Here is a 14,038-nt window from a genome sequence, read left to right as displayed (position 1 = left end):
ATAGTAGAAGGCTTCTGAATTTCAGTAAGGAAATTCCTCTCCTCCTTGAGTAGAATTTGTGGTTATCAATATATAGCTTCTTTTCTGGTGAGCAAGCCTAGGCTGTGCACGTTCGTGTGGACCTATGTCGAAGGGCAATCCACGAACGCTGCGGACTGCTCTGTGGACTTGAGCTTGCAGAAGCGGCACACGTCGTCAATGCAGCCAACGCCTCCGCTCGCGCAGGAAGTGTCAGTGAAGAGGCCGATACCGACGCTGGCATCGCCCTCGGAAGCAGCCTGAGTGCACGCTTCGGAGGTCGAGACAGCAATTGTGGGTGTCTCGGTTGGGGCGTCACTCGGAGCATCCGTTGGAGCCTCGGTCGGGGCGTCGGTGGTGGTAACTGCGCCAGCAGAATACCCGGTGATGGATGTGCAGTCCGTATAAGTCGTCGATTGCGGCGTGTCGAGGGTCTTGCAAAAGCGGCAAACAGTGTCGATACAGCCCAGACCGCCACTTGAGCAGGTCGTGTCCGTGACGATATTGATCCCGACTGATGCGTCACCCGCCGAGACTACCTGGGGGCACCCTGGTTGGTCCACCGGTGCTCTGGTTGGTGCTTCCGAGGGAGCCTCGGTGCCAACAATAATTGCAGTGGGGGTATTCGTTGGTGCGTCGGTTCCACGAATCATGCCACAATCCGTGAATGCAGCCGACTGCCGCGTGTATACGAGCCTGCAGTAGCGACACACGTCGGTGATACAGCCGATACCACCAGTAGCACACGTGGTGTCCGTGACGATGACGATACCAACCTTGATGTCTCCCAGTGCAGCAACTTGTTGGCACGTACCATCGACGGATGGTACCCCCGTTGGAAGCTCAATTGGTGTCTCCGTGGGGACGTCTGTCGGGGGATCCGTGGCGAGCTTTGCGACGACGGTAGCACCAGCAATTGTGCTGCAGTCTGTGAAAGTGGCCGACTGCACTGTGGTGGTCGCTCTGCAAAAACGACACACCTCATCAATACAGCCAACACCACCACTGGTGCATGTAACGTCCGGTACGATCTTGATCCCGACGGCAGCGTCACCCTCGGACGCCACAAGCGAGCAGGCTCCATACGAGGTCTTTCCATCTGTGACAGCAAGGGTTGGTGCGGGGGTAGTCGGCGTACCATCGGTAACGATCGTAGACGCATTGAAGTCATTGCAGCCGAGGAACGCGGTGGATTCCGGCGTCTCCTTCACTTTGCAAAATCGACAATGGTCGTTAAAGCAGCCGAGGCCTCCGTACGAACAATCGGCATCAACCACCGCAGCGATGCCGGCGGCAGCATCTCCTTCAGAGATTTCGCATGAACCAGTGGTGGCTGTAAGCGGTGCCATGGTGGGGAAGGTTGCTCCGAACAAGGCGCAGCTTTCAAACCGCGTTGACTTGGGTGTATCGAAGAGCTTGCAGTAGCGGCAGTGGTCATTGTAGCAACCAAGTCCACCGTTGAGGCAACCGACATCGTTGACGACACGAACGCCGAAATTCTTGTCGCCGTCCGAGACTTCGCACACGACGGTTGTTGTGTCTCTCTGAGAGGTGGAGAGGGGCATTGCTAGGCTGCACAGGGCGATGGCATAGGCCCGGGTGGAAGCAGTACGCGGGTACACCATGGTCGTTGAAGTTGTTGAAAGAAGTGAGAATTTGGACAAGGTAGTGTCCGGTGATATCTGGCCGGCGATGTAGATTGAAGAATGCATCGAGTTGTCCGCCCAAAGAAGAGCTTGCACGCCATTGCAGCTTGTGAGTCTCCAAAATAAGTCGGCAATCCTTGTCATCGTATATTTAGGAACTCGATAGCAATATCCCAAAGAATCTTCGTGGATCGCTCCAATTAATGTTGCGTTTGGCCATCTAATAATCCACTTTTTTAGAGCACTAAAAAAAGATTACAGCGAGCTCAGTAATTTTAAACCGATTAGAAAATGATCAACAGACCGATTTTTTGGGCGGAACGAAAGACACGCACTTTTCGATTAAGTGTAGCATGTGCATTTGAGCAGATATTCAAGGATGATTATGACTACTTAAGAGAAGAAATCGTTATCTTTCCAACAAAAAAAAGCTCATATAAATTGGGTAATTGGGTGAGAAGTTGTGAAGGGGCAATGTTTGGTGTTGCATTTCATCTCGCCAGTACAATAACACCTATCTACTTCAAGCAGTCCTTTTTGTTTGCTGTTCCGTTGAGAACAAAAATAAAATTAAAAAAGAATTTTACAAAAAAGTGGATTATTAGATGGCCAACGCAACATTAATCGGAGCGATCCACGAAGATTCTTTGGGATATTGCTATCGAGTTCCTAAATATACGATGACAAGGATTGCCGACTTATTTTGGAGACTCACAAGCTGCAATGGCGTGCAAGCTCTTCTTTGGGCGGACAACTCGATGCATTCTTCAATCTACATCGCCGGCCAGATATCACCGGACACTACCTTGTCCAAATTCTCACTTCTTTCAACAACTTCAACGACCATGGTGTACCCGCGTACTGCTTCCACCCGGGCCTATGCCATCGCCCTGTGCAGCCTAGCAATGCCCCTCTCCACCTCTCAGAGAGACACAACAACCGTCGTGTGCGAAGTCTCGGACGGCGACAAGAATTTCGGCGTTCGTGTCGTCAACGATGTCGGTTGCCTCAACGGTGGACTTGGTTGCTACAATGACCACTGCCGCTACTGCAAGCTCTTCGATACACCCAAGTCAACGCGGTTTGAAAGCTGCGCCTTGTTCGGAGCAACCTTCCCCACCATGGCACCGCTTACAGCCACCACTGGTTCATGCGAAATCTCTGAAGGAGATGCTGCCGCCGGCATCGCTGCGGTGGTTGATGCCGATTGTTTGTACGGAGGCCTCGGCTGCTTTAACGACCATTGTCGATTTTGCAAAGTGAAGGAGACGCCGGAATCCACTGCGTTCCTCGGCTGCAATGACTTCAATGCGTCTACGATCGTTACCGATGGTACGCCGACTACCCCCGCACCAACCCTTGCTGTCACAGATGGAAAGACCTCGTATGGAGCCTGCTCGCTTGTGGCGTCCGAGGGTGACGCTGCCGTCGGGATCAAGATCGTACCGGACGTTACATGCACTAGTGGTGGTGTTGGCTGTATTGATGAGGTGTGTCGTTTTTGCAGAGCGACCACCACAGTGCAGTCGGCCACTTTCACAGACTGCAGCACAATTGCTGGTGCTACCGTCGTCGCAAAGCTCGCCACGGATCCCCCGACAGACGTCCCCACGGAGACACCAATTGAGCTTCCAACGGGGGTACCATCCGTCGATGGTACGTGCCAACAAGTTGCTGCACTGGGAGACATCAAGGTTGGTATCGTCATCGTCACGGACACCACGTGTGCTACTGGTGGTATCGGCTGTATCACCGACGTGTGTCGCTACTGCAGGCTCGTATACACGCGGCAGTCGGCTGCATTCACGGATTGTGGCATGATTCGTGGAACCGACGCACCAACGAATACCCCCACTGCAATTATTGTTGGCACCGAGGCTCCCTCGGAAGCACCAACCAGAGCACCGGTGGACCAACCAGGGTGCCCCCAGGTAGTCTCGGCGGGTGACGCATCAGTCGGGATCAATATCGTCACGGACACGACCTGCTCAAGTGGCGGTCTGGGCTGTATCGACACTGTTTGCCGCTTTTGCAAGACCCTCGACACGCCGCAATCGACGACTTACACGGACTGCACATCCATCACCGGGTATTCTGCTGGCGCAGTTACCACCACCGACGCCCCGACCGAGGCTCCAACGGATGCTCCGAGTGACGCCCCAACCGAGACACCCACAATTGCTGTCCAGCTCGCCGAAGCGTGCACTCAGGCTGCTTCCGAGGGCGATGCCAGCGTCGGTATCGGCCTCTTCACTGACACTTCCTGCGCGAGCGGAGGCGTTGGCTGCATTGACGACGTGTGCCGCTTCTGCAAGCTCAAGTCCACAGAGCAGTCCGCAGCGTTCGTGGATTGCCCTTCGACATAGGTCCACACGAACGTGCACAGCCTAGGCTTGCTCACCAGAAAAGAAGCTATATATTGATAACCACAAATTCTACTCAAGGAGGAGAGGAATTTCCTTACTGAAATTCAGAAGCCTTCTACTATTTTTTTGAGCATGCCACACCAATACACCGCACTACCCCCGACATGACTTCCTAACAGGAAACTTTTGGTTGCTAGCAAAAATGGTAAAAACCGTTGACTTGGGCCATTATAAAAACACTCCTTAAATTGTTTTTTTCTTTCAAATGACCCGGATTTAATGATTGTGTGATCATTGCAAAACAGACTTTGACTGTAAAAATATATATTCTAATATGGAATCGTATCTTTCACCTTTGACAAGTGAACCCAATGATCTCGTTAGAATCGGCATCACCTGTAAAGTTCACAGTGTGAACCCAATGACCTCGTTGACGATCGTCGCTGGGCTGCTGCGGCACCACCGAGATCCAGGTCCTCTGCAGCACGTCGCACCACAAATCTCCAGCTTCTTAGGACCGCCACCGTGTCTGTCGCTCAGCCGAGCGTGTTCCTTAGGCTCCACCAAGCTCCTGGATTGGATTTGGAGCTCTAGCCCCACATCTGCAGCAAGTCGTCCATCAACATGGTCACTCCACAACTTTCTACGCTCAGATCCACACTACAATCGCGACCAGTTTATGGAATCGCTCAAAGTTGCTGTGCGCCGTAAGGATTTAGCCGTGATCAAATGGCTGTTCGCTCACTTCTCGGGGCTTGAAGTGCCTTTAGATATAATGACGCTGGCTGCGAGTATGAAAAGTCTTTCCATACTTCAATTTCTACTGGACAGCGATGCCAGTCGCGAAGGAAGAGAAAACAAACGCCAGAAGAAGAGAAAAGTGGAGGCAAATGACAGCGAGATGAAGAAGGCAGAAAAGATGGAGCCTATGCCTATTGGTAACCATGTGGTTCACTGGGGCGAGAATGTGCTGATGAGTGCAGTAGAGTCTGAATGCCCTCAAGTTGTGAAATGGCTACATGAAAACGTGCCTCTTGGAGACGATGAGCGGGGCCTCGAGCAAGCAGTTGTCTTCTCTCTGGGAAAGGGGAGTGATGAAATTGCCAAGATTTTGATGCCCAAGGGAAGTTGCTTGTTAGACTATGCGTCTTCGGCGAACATGAAGGTGATGGAGCTGCTACTTGACTGTGGATATGTCAAGCGAGATGGAGATCTTGCTAGCGCGACATTTGAGAGCTTGGCCCGTTTCGGACGTTCGGATCTCATGCAGCAGATTGTTCTGCTATATTCTCCCCCTTGTCAAGATAGTCCGCTAAGCTCGCGTATATGGCGGACTGCGATTGAAGCTGCATGCAAAAATGGCTATTTGACGATGCTTCGATGGCTCTTGGAGCACCCGTTGGGACGAGAGCATCGCGCAGACTTGCGGCTACATCGACGAAGCTATATCCTCGTGCATTTGGCAGGCCGGAATTCCCATGTCGATATTATGCAGTATGTCTACGACCTTAGCGCCGCAGACGACGTCAGCGATGGTCACGTTGTCGCTATGTATAAAAAAGAGCTGTTATATGCAATTCGCATAGACCGCATAAATGTAGTCAAGTGGTTGGTCGAGAATATTCCTTTTTCGATGGACTTTTACCGGGATCCCTGGGCTTGGGGCATTGCCACTGCGGCGACATACCAGCGGCTCAATATTTTGAAGCTTTTCCACGAGATGACGATTGACACGACACCAAATGGAGCTAGTCAAGCTCACCAGGTTGCTGCGTGGTGGTCTGCATCTCAGCAGGCGATGGACGTTGCTGCAGGCAATGGAAGTGTGGAGATGTTCCAGTGGCTGCTGTCAAAGCACCCCTCAAAGGTAACAGAGGATGCGATGAACAGAGCGGCGTGCGGCGGCCACCTGGAGATGGTCAAGTGGCTTCATAGCAATAGATCCGAAGGATGCACTGAGAAGGCGATGGATGGTGCTGCATCTAAAGGTCACTTCGATGTGGTAAAATGGCTTCATGCCCATAGGTCTGAAGGATGCACTAGCGCAGCTATGGATGAAGCTGCGGGAAACGGTCATCTCGAGGTCGTGCAATGGCTTCATGCTAACAGGAATGAGGGGTGTACGATAAAAGCTATGGACGGAGCTGCTCGATGCGGTCACTTGAACGTGATCAAATGGCTACATGCAAACAGGTCGGAAGGTTGCTCCGCCAAGGCGGTTCAAACCGCTGTGGATGAAGGTCACTTGGCCACTTTGCATTGGCTGCATTGTCATTATCCTGAACATGCTCTTACGGCCATCAATGAACGGGTGGGCGGGATGAGCATGTTTGAGATGCTGCTCTTCTTACATGTGCACTTTCCTCAAGTGATCACATGGGATTATGTTCGCCAGCTCAACAGCAACGGCGTTGTTAGCGCCTGGATAGCCGACAACTACTCAAGTTCGTGAGAGAGTCCCAGAAAGCGGCGCGTTGTCGCTGGATTGTAAGATTTTCTGGCAATGTTGCAAGCAACAAGAAGGATTTCAAGCTGAAAATTGCTACCGGTAGTCTTCACTGCTGAGGCTCTGTACATACCGTACATGAAAAAATAATCTGTTTTTATTAAATGAATTTTAGCTAAAAAGTTTAGCTAGAATTTCCAAGTTTTTTATTAAAAAAAAATGGTGAGAAAAATTAAAGAAACTGCCGTCAACTGTACAGTACAGTACCATGTTATTAATACACGAATTTGATAAAACCTTCGTGCAACAATCGACTGTTTCTCAAAGCCAGCCAGTCTGCAATTATTCAAGTTGGATCACATGGACGCGGACGACGAGCCGGCTTTGACGTATTTCCTGCCCAACGGCATCGCGGACGACTCGCCTCCCAAGAAGAGGTGCGCCTTGTCGATCATATCACGCCACTCTTACTAGTTAGCTCTCCTTGTTGCACTCAGTATCTCATTTGTACTACCGCATTTATTCCAAATAGTAGTCACATAAAGGCGAGTTTTGGTCCTATTGGAGGCCGCAACACTGCTACGGCCAGCAGCCAATCAATAGTCGCGTCTTCAGGGAATGCATCTACGGTCTCCGCAGCTCACGGATCCTCGAAATCGAGGAGTGACGTGGACTTTAGTGGCCTTCACGCGCGGCCTCGGCCGACGCTCGACCTGTCGCCATTTGGCTCCGGTGGCGGTTCTACCTTGTCCCCAAGACCCACCAATTACTTGCTATCCGATTTGGGAGGTGAAATTCACACACCACGATCATCTCGGGACTTTGGAGACTCCGCTGGATCGACACCAAGCTCCAGTAGCCCTTTCGGACTTGCCGGACCGTTTGGGCCAGCAATTAGTGATACAAAAGCAATTGGAGGAGCTGGATCCATCAGATCCCCCACATCCATGTTCAATCGAGGCCAGGAGGCTGCCAAGAGCTTCTCGATGCCAGCAGACAGTGGGAATTCCGCAGTTTTTGGAGCTTCCGAGAGCCAAAACTTGTATCGTGGAGGAGGAATGGCGTCGTACTTAAGTGGCGCAGACACATTTGGGTCTAGTTCAATGCGGACGTGGCCGTCTACAGCGACAGATGCATCTCAACCGCGTCGGATACTTCAGCGTCCGCCTGGATTGGTTGGTCCTCCTGGACTCAGTGACTCCAGCACGATGCAGACTCGCATGCCACCGCGTGTAGCGGGATCTCAATTCGGTCCTTTCCTTCCGTCGCCTTCCAATGAAGGTACATCTGACAGAACCTTTTCAGGCGGTGATGACCAGTATGGACCCAGTTTACTGTCTAGTTTGAGACTATCGACCGGTGTGTTTGGTGAAGACTCACTCACCGACGGACGAGTGTCAAACCCAGAGCTGGCTGAGCTGAACACGCACTCGTTAAGAGTTGGCGAGATGGATCGAATGCATGTTCGACAAGCTGTTGATTCGGCGTCAACGATGTGGGATACTCGAGCCCCTACGACTTCCAGGAGAATCGACATTCAAGCGACAGCTAAAGCACCTCGAAGCCCGAAAAAGGCTCGAGAAGGAAGAAAGAAGTTTGAAGGTCGCTCGGATCTACGAGCGAAAGCATTGGAGTTCAGTATGGACGCGATCAACGCCTTAACACCGGGCTCTCCTATGAGGCCGAGACGCTCGGAACGTGGACGTAAGGTGACTCCCCCCTTGGGTCACGACTCTCCGTCTTCGTATGATAGCAACCGCAACAATAACGAGCAGACAAGAGGAAAGCGTCGCAACCACGTAGCGGAGAAGAGCGCAACGTCTTCCTCATCGAACGCTGACAGCCGCAGACGTGTACAGACGAACCAAAGTGAAGATTCTGGATCGGTTGCCAACCCCCTGTCAGGTCTTGAATCTCGCGGAAGCCCCACAAAGATAGCTTCGCGAGAAATCGGCAAAAGTAAACGCCGTGACGATGCCAAGTCTGCAACTCGTAGTACTGCGAGACGGAATCCCGGCAGAGGAAATGACAAGAGTGCTGGGTCTACTCGTCGCCAGGTGTATCGTGAGAAGCAAGTCAAGGAACCAGTCAAGGAGCTGTCATTGGAGAGATCAAGCGCATCGAACTCCCCCCAGGAACGAGGCGTGGAGAGCGACAGCCAGAATATCGTTGCTAAGCTTACGGAACCAAAGGAAACTGTCACGCAAGAAGCTAAAAGCAGCTCTGCCACCCACAAAGCGCTCGATGTTGGCTCTGTAGGCTCAAGTATCACCAAGGACGGTAGTGAAAATACTGATGAAGTGACTGCAAAGGGGCCTAGTGTCAACGATGATGCTGCGTCAGGCGATGATGTTGACGATACGAAGAACTCAGACGAGGACGCCGACAGCATCCCGGTCGCTGACAATGTTCTACGTGACACTTCTGCAGTGGATCGAACAAGCCCGAAACGTGAATCGTTTTCGTCTAGCGATGCTATTGAAGATGCAGTTGAAGAGCTGAAAGAGGAACGTCGAGAGATCAAAGCGGACGCCCCAGAGTCGTCTCTAGAAAGCTCCGAATCCGACGCGGAACAAGCTCAAGTAGCTAATAATCAGCAACGTGCAGCGTCGAAGAAGAAGTCAAAGAAGGCAGCTCTTGCTCCGGCTATGAGTCAGCCTGGAAGCAGCCAGTTTCGTCGTGAGCCATCCCAAGTTGAGAAGAAGCCAACTGCAAAGGAACAACGCAAGGAGAAGCCTAAGAAGGACAAGGCTGACAAGAAGAAAACTCGAGGAAAGAAGGACAAGAGGGGGCCATCTTTGATTTCAAAACCTTCCGACGTTTCCAACGATATAGCCACCGAAGCGCAAGACAAACTACTAGAGGCGTTCGCTACCAAAAGTACGCCGTTGTCCACGAGGATCAGTCAGGGGCTACGCGAGGGAGGTGCCGCTGCTGCTTCAGCTGCACTAGCTGCTTACCTTGGCACGCGACGTGGCTGTGCCTGGGTTGCTGGCCAACTGAACGTCAAGGGTCTACTGGCCACCACGGTTTCGTACGTGGAGTCAGTGCTGGCTGTGGTGTTTAGTGTGGTTCTGCTGCTGTCACTCCATGCGGCCTCATGGTTCATTCGCATCCATCGTGTCGCTTTCCGCGCGATCTTGACCCATCGCCATATCGGCTTCTGCTTCGCCTTCCTTTATGGGTTCCCCTTCCTGGTTCAGTACGTATTCCCGTGGGCTCCACCTTGGGCGCCGGTGTGTCTCTGGTACGCGTTCTTGGTCCAGCTATTCTGCACGAACGGCCCCACCGCCATGGTCACAACGTTCCGCGTTATTTTACCGCTCGTCTTCCTGGTCGAAGGCATATCGCACCACAGCTTCCTATTGGATTTGAACGGTGCGTTGTGTAGTCTCCACAATTGGCACATTCCATAGAAAACGTCGCTGACATTTTGTCTTGTGTGCACAGGTGCGGAACTATTGCTCGCCTCATTCATCATCTCAGCGGTGAAGACTAGCAATTTGTGCAGCCCCATCTTCTTCCTGTCGCTTGCAACACAGGTACGGAACACTGTCACTAGAGCTATAGAAGAAGTGGTGATATTAATGTTGGCCGTTGATGTTGCAGTGCCTGCTTGCTGTTTCCCTGGGGTCCGAGCTACTCGTCCAGTGGCTTCAGCTCGCTCTGGCGCTGTACTCTCTACACGTCATGGCCGTGACCGAAGATGAATGGGTAAGATTTTCTTCACAATGAGCGACCTTAGCGTAATTCAGTTTGGCTAACCCAATTTACTCTTTTTTTATTACAGATTGGAATGGGCGAGGAGGAAGATGAGATGTCTTGCCACCCGGTGTCAATGCATCACTCAATTGCAGACTACAATCACCATCCGGCCCCTTCAAGTGCAGTTTCCATCCAAAAAACCAAACGCCTAGACCGTCGTGCACTCGCCTACGTTCGTGGACGCAAGTTGCGCTAAGATAACAGAGAAAGATCGGTTGGTAGGCCAACACACAGTAATGAATTTCAAGTCGGAAGTTGCCGTGGAGTTGTTTCGTTTTATTGCTGTTTTTTTAGATGTGAGCCTGTCCATCCTCGTTCTGCCGTCTCCCAGCGATGCATCAGGCAAATCAAGAACAGGAAGAGAAGTTCTTCATGCCTGGAAGTTGGTGGATCGAGTATAACTGCTGACTGGAAGCACGGCGTGTGGGGGTCGATTACAACACCATACAAATACCCCCGAGGAAAGGAAGTCGCCAAGGAGCCACAAGCCACAGGATCAGGACTTGTGCACGCCTGGCTGTTTTTTTGTTTTGGAAGCAGACACCTCCTGTTTAATTCTCGCAGGGCGGCGCTTATCAGTTGCCAGGACAATGGTCCTGGGTGTTCGTAGCGAGGTGCGGTGTTGGGCTGAGAAAAGAGAGCGAGTGAGTAAATAGACAATGCGTTTAGGAGGCAATGCCACACACGCACCAAACTAGATAGCTTGGCTCGTCTTCAACCTCCGAGTCTTCATCGATCGCCATACGTGACACTTCAAGCTCGAGCTGGTCAATTTCCACTGTAAAACAGTTATCAGCAGTGTGATCTACATGCAGAAGGAAGCTCGTTGTTTGTTTCGTACCTGGAACGACAGGACGAAAGCCTGCGTGCTGGGAAGACGAGCGTAGCTGGCGACGAATACGCTCCTGGTCGACAAGAGAGCACTCGGTGAAGTTGTGTTTTGTGTTAAGGACTTCCGTCTTCTGGTCCAAAGACACTTCCGTGCGGCACAATGGGCACGACGTATGATTCCACAGCCACTTGTCGACACAGCAAGCACTGTAAGCACATACCAAGTTAGCCACGAGATCGTCGTAGTAGCGTATAGAAATTGTAGAAACGTACTGGAAGAAGTGCTGGCAAGGAAGCGTGACGATGTGATCGCCAATGCCATAGCGAAGTTGACAAATCGTGCACTCCTTGTTGGTTTCATTAGCTGTTCCCAGCGCCAGAGGGAGCTGATATCGAACCTCGATGGGCAGTCCCCTGCATTAGAAAACTCCAAAGGTTAGCACCAGCCATTTGGCAACACCCACTGCAATCATCACGCACTTTTCTTCCATCAAAGGGCTGAAGCACTGGAACTCAGGACTACTGCTGAGGTCGTAGTCCCCCACCAAGATCTGGCGGTACATTTCTTCTTTAGCCAACTTGCTATCGCAGCCTCGCTCTGATTTCTCCGCGCTGTAGATAACGGCGCTTAGTTGGGACAAATGTCAATAAACTGGAACGATAGCAGCACGCACCAGAATGACTGGTCCATCGACGATAATTGGCTGAGCTCGTCATCGCTACTACTGCTACACATTGACAATAATTAGAAGCGCAACATCATGGCACTTCCTAGCCCAAAACTTACCTGGATCCAGGACTCATCATCCCAAAGTCTCTGTGCTTCGACACCGCGTCGTCATGCCAGCCGAACTCCTGGCTTTCCAGCAGATCGCCATCAAAACATCCTTCGATAGAGCGCTTCCGAGCGCTGCTCTGTTCCATTTTGCGCTTCCTAATGCAGTCTTGCAGCACAGCTCGAGCGCAGTTCACGAGCGGGTCTACCGTCCAAAGCGACTGCGAGTTGAAAGAAGAAGTCGACGAGACTGTGGACGCTACCGAGGGCGAAGATGGCGGGAAGGCACTTTTGCTGGATCTCGAGAGGGTGTCGTCAAAGTTAAACACTGGGATTTCAGCTAGAGCGAACTTGTCCGTCTTGTCGCTTCTCGATGAGCTAAAGCTCGTGCTTACACGTTGACTAGGCTTCGCTTGAGACATCGAAAAGGCAAACATATTGGCGCCTGCGTCCGGCGCTCTCATCTCCGCGTCCTCGTTGACATCCGGCAGGAACTGCGTGTTCCTCGTGGTCACTTCACGAGTAGCTCGAGCACCGGACAGCGACGCTGTTGAGGTCTTTGCACTGCGTCTGTCTTTCTTTGTTGCCGGTCGCTTGCTCTTCCCCAGTGACCACGAGATATCCGACGACGCTGCACGTTTCTCCTCTCGAGTGAAGAACACGAACGAAGACGAGGACGACGAGGACGCTCCAAGTGACGTCTTCTTGGTATTATAACCGTCTCGAGGTCCACGGTTCGACAGCGATGTGGCCGTCTTCTTCTTGGCGGGCGCAGCTGAAGCGCGAGAGCTTCGTGTGGCCGAAGATGCCGTAGCAGAGAAGAACTTAGGAGAGGACGAGTTATTCCCGGCGTCTGGGGAGCTGGACCAGCTAAGGGAGGAGAGAGTGTCCTCCCTGGGCGTCCGAGTGGTGCGCTTCTGCCACCGCACCCCGTCGGCAGGAGACGCCGTGGCTGGTGGCTTACTATTACTACTGCTATAGGTGTGATTATTAGTGTCGTAGGGCGAGCCTACATGGCTGCTGGAGGCCGTGGTGCCGCTCTTTCCGTGGGTCCAGCGCCACCACAGACCCTCCTTCGACTTGGACGAGGCCGCTCGTGAGCTATCGGCGGTCTTGGACTCCATACGCGCTTGATCGCTGGGGGCGGGATTTAATAGCCAGAACGTCAGTTTTATCTTACGAAAAATTACACAGGTCGAACATTCTATTATACCAAGAAGGACGCACCGACTGCGTGATTTCCAATGCGTGAATAACGATACAATTAAGTGGGTCTGTCGTCAAGGTGCTTCGTTAGCGTCTTGGATCAATACACGGCAAAGCAACCGGAAATTACGCGTAAAATACGCTTCAAGTAAATTTACGCACATGATAGCTCAGGCTTGGACACTAGTCGGCATCGAAAAGCGCGCGACCGATACGACAAAGAAAAGATCGAGCCCTGATACTATAGGGGCGTTGAGCGATGAGGGCAGCACACTAGAAAGTGGAGCGCCTCTCGAGTATTTTTACGCACGCCGTCGACCGCTTCTTGACTTGTGTAAGGGCGGGAGTTAGCCAACGCTAATTGGTCCAGTTTGGTCCGGAGAAGGACTATTGGATTGCTCACAATGGAAAGTCGACCAGCTTTACAAATGATCTCAATTCTTTAATTTTTAAAAGCAGTGCCAAAATTAATTATTTTATTTTAGAAACTACCTGCGATCTATAGGCACCATAGGAAGCGATAATTGGTATCGATCAGGCTTTATCAAGTATTGGTTCACTATCAAGAATGCTAGCTGTATAGGCTGTTATTAAAAAAATGAAGACTACTTCCGTTTTGGTCACGAAGTGCAGCAAGTGTTACAGAAATTTAAAACCATTATTTTAGGTACTAACCCTAATTTTCTTGAAAATGGGTCATGACTATTGCAATTTCGATAAATCTACAGCAACTTTATAAAGAGATCGAAACAAGATGCAAGATTGCCAGGTTCTACTTTCCAATTATAAGAATGAAATTTGACGCGTGGCAAGCGCAATTGGGATATTACCTTGTACAGGGTAAAATACTAAACTCTAGGACCTAGTGGCAATTCGAGACACCTTGTGGCATAGCAGCTTACTATTAATAAATAGGTAGCAAGGCATATATTTACAGAAAAGGCGTTGCAAGCATAGTTGTAAAGAGCTACATTTCGATTATTCA

At 51.3% G+C, this 14,038-nt stretch overlaps 5 protein-coding genes across 5 annotated transcripts; 3 read left to right on the top strand and 2 right to left on the bottom strand.

Moving 5' to 3' along the window:
* Positions 1–122: 122 nt before the first annotated feature.
* PITG_15964 (uncharacterized protein) lies at positions 123–1,761 on the bottom strand (the record flags this gene model as incomplete). Its single annotated transcript, XM_002898133.1, has 2 exons — positions 123–967; positions 1,157–1,761. The coding sequence occupies 2 exons, from the start codon at positions 1,641–1,643 to the stop codon at positions 123–125; spliced, it is 1,332 nt and encodes a 443-aa protein (XP_002898179.1).
* Positions 1,762–2,509: 748 nt separating this feature from the next.
* PITG_15963 (uncharacterized protein) lies at positions 2,510–4,030 on the top strand (the record flags this gene model as incomplete). Its single annotated transcript, XM_002898132.1, has 2 exons — positions 2,510–3,224; positions 3,267–4,030. 2 exons carry the CDS (start codon positions 2,510–2,512, stop codon positions 4,028–4,030), a joined length of 1,479 nt encoding a protein of 492 aa, XP_002898178.1.
* Positions 4,031–4,451: 421 nt separating this feature from the next.
* PITG_15962 (uncharacterized protein) lies at positions 4,452–6,195 on the top strand (the record flags this gene model as incomplete). The annotated part of the gene is made up of 2 exons (XM_002898131.1): positions 4,452–6,032; positions 6,163–6,195. The coding sequence occupies 2 exons, from the start codon at positions 4,452–4,454 to the stop codon at positions 6,193–6,195; spliced, it is 1,614 nt and encodes a 537-aa protein (XP_002898177.1).
* Positions 6,196–6,836: 641 nt separating this feature from the next.
* PITG_15961 (uncharacterized protein) lies at positions 6,837–10,519 on the top strand (the record flags this gene model as incomplete). Its single annotated transcript, XM_002898130.1, has 5 exons — positions 6,837–6,913; positions 7,012–9,854; positions 9,927–10,018; positions 10,086–10,190; positions 10,267–10,519. The coding sequence occupies 5 exons, from the start codon at positions 6,837–6,839 to the stop codon at positions 10,435–10,437; spliced, it is 3,288 nt and encodes a 1,095-aa protein (XP_002898176.1).
* On the bottom strand, positions 10,503–12,971 carry PITG_15960 (uncharacterized protein; the record flags this gene model as incomplete). Its single annotated transcript, XM_002898129.1, has 7 exons — positions 10,503–10,868; positions 10,932–11,019; positions 11,083–11,279; positions 11,346–11,486; positions 11,553–11,684; positions 11,747–11,800; positions 11,860–12,971. The coding sequence occupies 7 exons, from the start codon at positions 12,969–12,971 to the stop codon at positions 10,817–10,819; spliced, it is 1,776 nt and encodes a 591-aa protein (XP_002898175.1).
* Positions 12,972–14,038: the final 1,067 nt, after the last annotated feature.

Source organism: Phytophthora infestans, genomic scaffold, assembly GCF_000142945.1.
Source record: "Phytophthora infestans T30-4 supercont1.39 genomic scaffold, whole genome shotgun sequence".
NCBI lineage: Eukaryota > Oomycota > Peronosporomycetes > Peronosporales > Peronosporaceae > Phytophthora > Phytophthora infestans.
The sequence above is the reverse complement of the archived record's forward strand: the minus strand, read 5'-3'. Positions and strand labels throughout refer to the sequence as shown.